The sequence below is a fragment of the Sphaeroforma arctica genome, assembly GCF_001186125.1.
Source record: "Sphaeroforma arctica JP610 unplaced genomic scaffold supercont1.634, whole genome shotgun sequence".
In the NCBI taxonomy this organism is placed as follows: Eukaryota; class Ichthyosporea; order Ichthyophonida; genus Sphaeroforma; species Sphaeroforma arctica.
This window is the reverse complement of record NW_014039924.1, coordinates 2,970-12,434: the sequence shown is the minus strand read 5'-3', so window position 1 is coordinate 12,434 and position 9,465 is coordinate 2,970. Positions and strand designations below refer to the sequence as shown.

At 41.3% G+C, this 9,465-nt stretch overlaps 3 protein-coding genes across 3 annotated transcripts in view; 2 read left to right on the top strand and 1 right to left on the bottom strand.

The window, feature by feature from the left end:
* The window catches only part of SARC_07744 (hypothetical protein), a 983-nt gene extending 414 nt beyond the window's left edge, over positions 1–569 (top strand). The window contains exon 2 of the mRNA XM_014298302.1: positions 86–569. Coding sequence (XP_014153777.1) covers positions 86–368 — 283 coding nt within the window. The 3' untranslated portion in view covers positions 369–569. The remainder of the gene's footprint in view (positions 1–85) is intronic.
* A 554-nt stretch (positions 570–1,123) lies between these two features.
* On the top strand, positions 1,124–4,773 carry SARC_07743 (hypothetical protein). Its single transcript, XM_014298301.1, has 3 exons — positions 1,124–2,934; positions 3,209–3,338; positions 3,622–4,773. Exons 1-3 carry the CDS (start codon positions 1,197–1,199, stop codon positions 4,424–4,426), a joined length of 2,673 nt encoding a protein of 890 aa, XP_014153776.1. The 5' UTR covers positions 1,124–1,196; the 3' UTR covers positions 4,427–4,773.
* A 1,551-nt stretch (positions 4,774–6,324) lies between these two features.
* On the bottom strand, positions 6,325–8,588 carry SARC_07742 (ADP-ribosylation factor-like protein 1; the record flags this gene model as incomplete). Its single annotated transcript, XM_014298300.1, has 3 exons — positions 6,325–6,542; positions 7,198–7,263; positions 8,451–8,588. Coding segments are annotated over 3 exons (422 nt in total), but the record flags the coding sequence as incomplete, so codon positions are not given.
* Positions 8,589–9,465: the final 877 nt, after the last annotated feature.

Genomic DNA, 9,465 nt, shown 5'->3' with positions numbered 1-9,465 from the left:
GACAGCACAGTAGCCTAGGACCAAGCACAAGTAGCTAGACAAGCACAGTAGCTAGACAGCACACGTAGCAGACAGCACAGTGCAGACAGCACAGTGCAGACAGCACGGTGCAGACAGCACGGTGCAGACAGCACGGTGCAGACAGCACGGTGCAGACAGCACGGTGCAGACAGCACGGTGCAGACAGCACAGTGCAGACAGCACAGTGCAGACAGCACAGTGCAGACAGCACAGTGCAGACAGCACAGTGCAGACAGCACAGTGCAGACAGCACAGTGCAGACAGCACAGTGCAGACAGTACAGTGCAGACAGCACACGACTGTCCACTACACACAGTGCACAGTTGTACACAACAGTCAGCAGTTAGCAGTTCTGTACTCACTGTAGTGATCAGTTGTCTGTAGTACTACACTCTCTCTTTCTGCTGCAGACAGCAATTGCCAATTCTGCACTCTGCAGCAGACACTCTCCCCCGAGTCCCCAGTGACTCCACTCTCCTGAGAGTAAACAGAAAGTCAGAGACAGTACATCAGTCATCATAGTGACAAGCAGTGACACACTAACAAGTGACAACCAACAAGCAGTGACACACTAACAAGTGACAACCAACAAGCAGTGGACACACTAACAAGTGACAACCAACAAGCAGTGACACACTAACAAGTGACAACCAACAAGCAGTGACAAGTGACAACTGACCTTAGACATGTAGTGAATCGAATTAGTGGCAGTTTTGTAAAAAGATATTTTTTCTGTTTGAAAAAAAATAATTCAAAATATACGAGTTTTAAATAAAAAACAAACAAAAAAACAAACGCAGACTCTATTGACTCTATTGACTCTATTGACTCTCTTCATGCCATGAAGGGCGAATGGCGAGAGACCGAGAGTTGGCAACTAAATGTATTTTTTAGTCTTACACGACAAGCCGTGTTATAAAAACAATAAAAATAAATGATGGATCATATGTTTGTGTCGGCAGCCGGCGGGGCGGGCGGAGGATCCGGGGAGCCGGGGACCTGGGGTCAAGTGTAATTTATAAAAAGAAATAAAAAAAGAGATAATAGTTAAATATCCATCTCCAGTTCTCTATATTTATAATTCTTTATGTATATATATAGTGGATAATTTTAAACAGATATCAAACACGAAGTACACAGTCTTGATAATATATCAAATCACATTATTTACAAGGATGAGACTTTCATGTGCATTTGCTTCGGCACTTGCGATGGGCGCCTTGCCACTGGGATACTCGCAGACTATTGTTCAGGACACGACTCCTTCAGCAACTCTCAATGAGACTACAGAACAAATAACCCAGAACACGACGGTCGTGGTCGCTCCCGCAGTTGATATAAGTACAGAAATGACTGCACCAAACACAACGGTTGCGCCTTCCGTCAATGCCACTCAACCAAATACGGTGTCGGCTCCTTCAATCGACACCAATGTCACTCAACCAAATACGGTGTCGGCTCCTTCAATCGACACCAATGTCACTCAACCAAATACGGTGTCGACTCCTTCAATTGACACGACCTCAGTACTATACATCAGCGAGGTACAGACCACAAATATGGACTGGGTTGAACTATTTAACGAGGGTAACACGAGTATAAACCTCGCTGGTTACACACTTGTTCACGATAGAGAGACAGATGAAGCATACACTTTTCGAGGAGATTGTGGAATCATTGAAGCGAATGCATATCTTATGCTTGTAAAAGACGAAGTCACGAATGCAGAATATGCGAATGGGGACTGTATGATACCTTATGGGATTAAATCCAGCGGCGAGCTTGCTCTTTACGATAGCAATAACACGCTGCTGGATGTTACTTCCTGGGCGAACGTAGCCTATGTTTCCGGACACAGCTGGGCTCGAAAGAGTGGTCGTGCAGAGATTGGCATGGCAGAGTGGGAGGCCACCAGTTCGAATACTTGGAGACGGCCCAATATTTTCACCAAGGAAATCACTATCCCCAATATTGTGGACTATTCTGGAGGACTGCATGACAGATCAGTAGCATACATTCAAGACCCACCACAAGGTTCTATGACGAATGTACATTTGAGGGTGTACACAAGTTCTGATAAGTGTGTGTGTGACAAGTACCCGGAAGCGCACAATAACGAACTTTGTACATGCACGTGGGACGATATAATAAACGACGACTCAGGTACAGATTTATGGGTACCAACCATGCCATGCTCAGTCTCTATAGATGTTGACGGAGTGAAAGAGTACGGCTATACCGCAAATGGCGAGCCAACATCGGAGGACAATTGTGTGGTACATCAGAGAGGGGGCTTTACGCGCAGTGCGAAACTTAAAAGTTATACTGTCAAAATCGACAAGACTTTTGTGCCGAGAGAATGGCGCGGTAACAAACGGTTGACGATGGTCAAACACCCTTGGACATTCAGTCGCACTGAGGTACCACTTTTTGCCCAGCAATTTCGGGACATGAATGACTTTCATTCTCTCAAAACTATAATCGCGAATGTGACAGTGACTTATGTCGATCCGGAAACTATGGAAGTGGTTGGGGAAGAGAATATGGGTGGTTACACTGTATTCGAGAATTCTGACGAAGACATGCTTGATCGTCATGGCCTAAGCTCGCAGACCATAACCGGAGATCGAAAGGAAAGTCACCTCTACAAGTTGCGCGATTTCGATTGGTCGTACAAGTCCATCTTCGATGAGATTGTACCCTTCGCAGATGAAACCAACGAGGAACAGATTTTCGAATATGAATCTCTTATTGAAAATAAGGACAGCGATGACAACACAAAGTTGGTGCAAACTATTTACGAATTGAACGGTAAAATACCGAACATGACTTTCGTAGAAGCTGTACAGAAACGTTTTGATATGAATAACTTGGCGCAGTGGATGGCGGTCAATCTCATCTGCGGTGATATAGGTATGTATTGATATTTCCGTGCACGTAGGTATTCCCGAATTTCCATAGGTATTCATAACATTTCTAGCTGATGTTGATCGTAATCGATTTTGATGTTATACAACTAATGGTTCTGTTGGTTCACGTAATTATATAATACTTCTCCAACTTCTCCATTGTAGGACATATGTACAGATAAATGTAGAGGTTATATATGTATATGTATATATATATATATATATATATATATAAATCGTTCAATTGATACTCAATACACTATTGATCTATATTACAGATCACATGGGAAAGAACGCATTCATCTACAGCAGTAACGACACGGAGACATGGTACTATACTCCATGGGATTATGATGCCTGTTTTAAGCCTGTCATGGACCATGGACCTCCTAGTCTGAGTCCTTACAGGTAAGAACAACTTAAGTAGAATTTTGTGCCGTTGTCGTATGCAAGCTCATATGTTGTGCAAGTTTTAAGATTTCTCCCGTTTCAAATCTCCTATAGAACGTTATATGCGTTGCATAAAGACATGAAAAAATCAGACATTGTATGTTAGTTTGAACACTGCAAACCATAATACTGAAATGAGACTTCCAAGTACTTACGACCAATGGTCACATGATCTGGCATTGGACTGCGTAAAGTATAAAACTGAAAATACTAAATCGGTGCGATACTCTTTCGTTTGCAGATACCAAGACGATCACCTGTTCCAAGGCATTATGCACTATCCCGAGCTTCGCGATGTTTTCTATCCCTTGCTTAAAAAGAAGATTGAGTATGTGCGCACGGAAACGGGATTCAACAGAGACGCACTATGGGATGCTGCATTCGAATTTGCGAACTGGACAGATCCCTTCTGCGTAAAAGGCCAGGTAGACCGTGATACTTTGGGCACGAATACTTGGAACGAAGGCTCAGAGCTGGATCTTACATTTGATCCAGAATTCACCGATTGGGACATGTCACCGAGAGACCTACTGTTCAGTCAACACGACTTTATCCAAGATAATTTGGACATATATGTTGGTCTCGACTACCCTCCCAATTTGTACAATGACATCAGCATCCGGGCAAGTAGCACCGACGAAGATGACAAGGAAGAAGTGTTCGATGTAAAAGCACTGCCTTTCACATCGCCCATTGGCAATCCTCTAGAGATCACATGGCAAGTATACACAGGCAGACCCGAGAGTCTCGAGGACGAGGTCGCTGATGGTAACATTGGGCTGTTTGACTCGAGATATTTCGACCCCGAAATACAGGATGTTGAGATTGTGTACGAAAAGACTGTGAACAACGAGGAGGAACGGAATTACACCGATCTTTCCCATACTTTGTTGCACGGGATTACTATCCCATGCGACGAAGTACGTGAGTGCGAGGGTGAACAGTGCTGGATCACTGTGTATACCACAGACACAGTAACGGGGATTCGCTCCGCCGCGGCGCATACAGACAGTCAAACAGAGCTGGACTACGATGACTTCTGCTAACCGAGGAGGATAGCATAGACTTCAGGCACAACTAGATTGAGAGGATTTGTGCTTAATTAAGATAGTCACACAGACTAGATGACGAAGACTCTTACTAACCAAGGAGGACCACTTAGACAGTCAACAAAACTAGACTACGATGACGTTCACTAATAACGGAGGATCATCAAGGCAAAAAAAAGTCTGGTGCAACTGAATATCGATGGCTTCTGCTAACCAAGGAGTGACTACAGAGGTTGTCATAGTATCACTCGACCCTACCATCATTGTATATATTATCAGCGTATGAGCGCATACACACCTAAAGTTAGTAATCAATAAAAGTATAAAGATGAGCTAAAATATACAAATGTATCTATTTCTCCGTGAAGAGTTAGATTAGTACTGGGATGAAGGGATTTAGAGATCTGGTTTATACTGTTGGACACCGCCGTCATTCACACAGAACACGAAGCGATACACACAGTCAATGCTGATTATGCACCAAATTTACACCAGGCTGAACAACGAGCACGCGTCCTTACTTTCTCCTGGGCAATACAACTTCAATTTGAATGAACGCTTGATCGCTTTTATTGATAAGTTATTTTAGATGGTTCCTTATTTGCTCGACTCCAGCGTATTCACAAGCCTATAGGTTGGAAAGGAGAACGAGAGAAGCGAGATTGTCGATATTGCGCATTGCGACTAGTGATCTTTTGGATGTAGCATGGAAGTCAACCGAGAGTGTGAGGGTACGAAGTTTCTTCGTATAATATTTCGACACTCAAATGTGACGAGATGTACGGGTGATAACGGGATAAGAGAAGGAGAGAGGTATTGTCTAAGGGATATAAAATATCGAAGGAACTCCAATCCTAGCGTGTTTAAAACGCAAAATGGACAATAGACAAACATTTACCAAGCCAATCCAAATAAGCAGCCAGGACTAGAACTCAAACCATACTAGCCGAAACAGTATGTTACAGACATGACAAGCCCTACTACAGCAAAGAATAAGCTATAGACAAACATTAATCGTGCCAATGCAAACAATCAGACAGAACTGATACACAAACCATACCACTCAAAACAGTATGCTAGAGATATGCCAAGCTCTTAATTACAGCAAAGCTACAGACATAAATATGAACCATGCCAATCTAAACAATCAGCCAGTACTATAACACAACCATATCAGCAAAAACAATATCTTAGAGAGACATGTCAATCTAAACAATCAGCCAGAACTATAACACAACCATATCAGTCAAAACAATATCTTAGAGAGACATGCCAAGCTCTTCACTACAGCAAAGAACAAGCTAGCTATGAACATAAGCCATACCAATCCATAGCTTCCTCTATGCCTGCACCCGTTTTGGCGGAGGTCTTGAATATGGACCATGTGCGTTTTTTGAGATTTCCCAACCCCAGTGATTCACTCACTTCACTGGCGGACATAGATCCGTCAATGTCCTGCCAAAACATTCGTACACGAACATATACAGGAAGGCAGTCAGTATAAATTTAAGGGCGCACGAGTGTGCAGACCAAAAAAAACCTAGATGCGTGTATTGTATTGGGATGAACCACTCCGTTTGTACAAAGAAACGTAGCTGCGCTATGTATGGTAGAGCATGCTGAGCCCAAGCCGAGTCAAACAGTAGGGGCCACATATGGCAACTTTGTGAATTTGTATCTTTTACCTACTCGTTTTTGTCATTGTGAAATTGCATTGCTTATTTACTATTATCGTATTATCATCCAAAGATATATACAAGAAAAAAATTGAGCTCGTGTATGCGTTGAGTATATGGGTAGATCTACAACCTACCCACATACGAGCCTATCCTGAGAAGATTGGCATTAAACCCTAAACCCCAAACCGTTGAAGTATACTGGTGGTTTGTAGTGAGCTACGCCTTCTCTAGCAAACGCGTACGCGCCCAGACACACACCTGTTTGTTCGCGAACACGAGAAGTGTAGACGATCGAAGCTCCTCTTCTTCCAGCATTGACAACAACTCTTGCTTAGAAATGCTCATACGGTCCCTATCCGCGCTATCTACTACATATATAATGGCGTCGGTATTCGCATAGTAACACCTCCAGTATGGCCGGATACTCGTTTGACCTGTACAGGAGCAATATCATAGTATAGACTAGGGATTACAAGGGGGTTCCTTGTGCAGGAACAATGATCATAATATATACTAGGGATTACAAGGGTGTTCCTTGTGCAAGACCAATGATTTTATTACAAGGGGGTTCCTTGTGCAGGAACAATGATCATAATATATACTGGGAATTACAAGGGGTTCCTTGTGCAAGACCAATGATCATAATATATACTAGGGATTACAAGGGGGTTCCTTGTGCATCAATTTCCAGTGCGTGGCCAGTGGGGAACTATTAAAGCTGTGAGAAGAGCAGTTCAGGATAAGAAAGAACTATGCACGTGCATGCACACACTCACCTATATTAGCATATCCCAAGGCATCCTACCCCATTTATAAGGATGATTAAATACACACAGAGCATAACTGGTTCGTCTTTGGCCTTCCAGTTCACGCATAGTTCATAGTACCGAGTGGGCATTTGGCCAGATACGGTACCACCACTCACCCGCAGAACTGGGACACTTAAAATGACCCTAACCATTGCATGAACATATATCGACGCTGAACCCATAGAGGGAGGACCAGTATCACATCTCTTTGCACACGCTAGTTCTGCCATTTGAGTGCAAACAGTACACTTTGCCCATGTCCAATAAGACTGCTCCATACCTCCCAGGTCCCACACTTGGAACTTAAGATTTTTGTATGTGACGGTTTCGACATTAAATCCGATTGCTGCATGGCAAAGGAGCGGAAGAGAGACGGAAGTGAGAAAACAAAAGTAGTCTGTGAAAAAATCTATGTTTCTTTATGTTTTCTTTAGGCGTATAATTCAAACCCCCTTACCTGTCTGCCCGATACATCATGTCACTCAACTATGCAGTGATTCGTTGTGATTACTATGCAGCTCTGGCTTAGCAATACACAAGGGAGAACCCCCTATAGATCAGCTTAAGAATGCATGCCACACACACAAAAATACATTTACTCTACGCCGAGCTCTATAGAGCACAAGTGCCAAGTCCATTAAAAATTGGGCAACGACGTACGGAGTCCGAAGTAGTATTGAGCAAATTGAGCGACTTTTTAAGGCCTTGTATTTAAAACAAGACTCAGTAACTACTATACCTAAATTATAATGAAGTTAATAAACTAAACCTAAATGATGGGGGGGGGGGAAAGCGGTACCGCAGAAGACAAGACGAATGGACTCGATCGGAGGCATTCTCCACGGCCATATACCCTCTCGCTTGTCAATAGATGTATCTCATCTGCGACTATACATATACACACACACATACAATGCCACAGACTGAGGTGGACACATAGACGATAGTAACGAGCACCTCAGGACAGTACCGATACTTAGTACTGATACTTAGTACTGATACTTAGCACTGATACATAATACTGATACTTAGTACTGATACTTAGTACCGATACTTAGTACTGATACTGATGCCGATACTTAGTACTGATACTTAGTACCGATACTTAGTACTGATACTTAGCACCGATACTTAGTACTGATACTTAGTACTGATACTTAGTACCGATACTTAGTACTGATACTTAGTACTGATACTGATACTTGCCAGGTAGTGCATTTTGTTTGAACGAACACCAATTGTGGTACGATTGCACACATACGCACATCATCGGCCAGGCATGTGCCAGGCGTGCATATCAGGATAACCGTTCATGGTACAAGTACGTAGATACCTACTGACAAGGTGGCCTATCATTCGAGAGATGTATCACTAGACAAGCTATACTGAGTGGTTTATATATATATCCATGTACTAAGCTATACAGAGTGGTTTATATATATCCATGTACTAAGCTATACTGAGTGGTTAATATATATATCCATGTACTAAGCTATACTGTGTGGTTTATATATATATCCATGTACTACTTACTAGGGATGGTGGTTACTACCTCGCCCACCTGTAAGCGGTAAAGGATGGTTGTTTTACCCGCGCCGTCTAAGCCCAGAATAAGAACACGCACTTCATTCTCGCCAAACAACCGGCCGAACAGCGACGAAAAGTATCCCCCTGTATGTCAAGAGTCGTGCGCTAAATTGTTATCGTTCGAAGCGTGGCATAAAGGCTACCACATCAAATATATATGTGCATATGTATAACTATATAACGATATAACGATATAACAATAAAACTATACTTATATATATATATACATATATACACAAACACACACACATATATATATTCACATCCATATCCATATATATCTATATCAAAATATTGAAGTCTATATATGGATATATATACATTATATATATATATATATATATATATATTTATACATATATGTACATACATACAAACATGTACATATACAAATACAAAGACAGAGGCAGACCGACACACACACACACACATATATATATATACATATATACATCTATATATATATAAATATGGATACATATACATGTAAATGAAAACATGTGCAAACTGATGCAGGATACAAATCAGAAATATCATATATATATACATACATACACACACATATATGTATTAGACATACATGTACATACATAAACACAGGCACAGACGAATGTAAAATTATACATGCGAGTATGTGAGTGTATGTGAATGTATAGGTATAGTCGTAAGTATATGTCTAGGTATATATATATACTTGCACATACATACATACACATACATATATGTACGTATATTTATATATATTTTTATACCTATTTCCATCCAGAGATATATGTACACCCAGACTAGCAAAATAATAAATGAATGAAAGTATTCGTACACGCGCACACATACTCCCACTCCCCATCAAACACAAACAAATAGATATATTCATATATATATATATATATATATTTTTCATATATATATATATATATATATATATATATATATACATATATATATACACATATATACACAC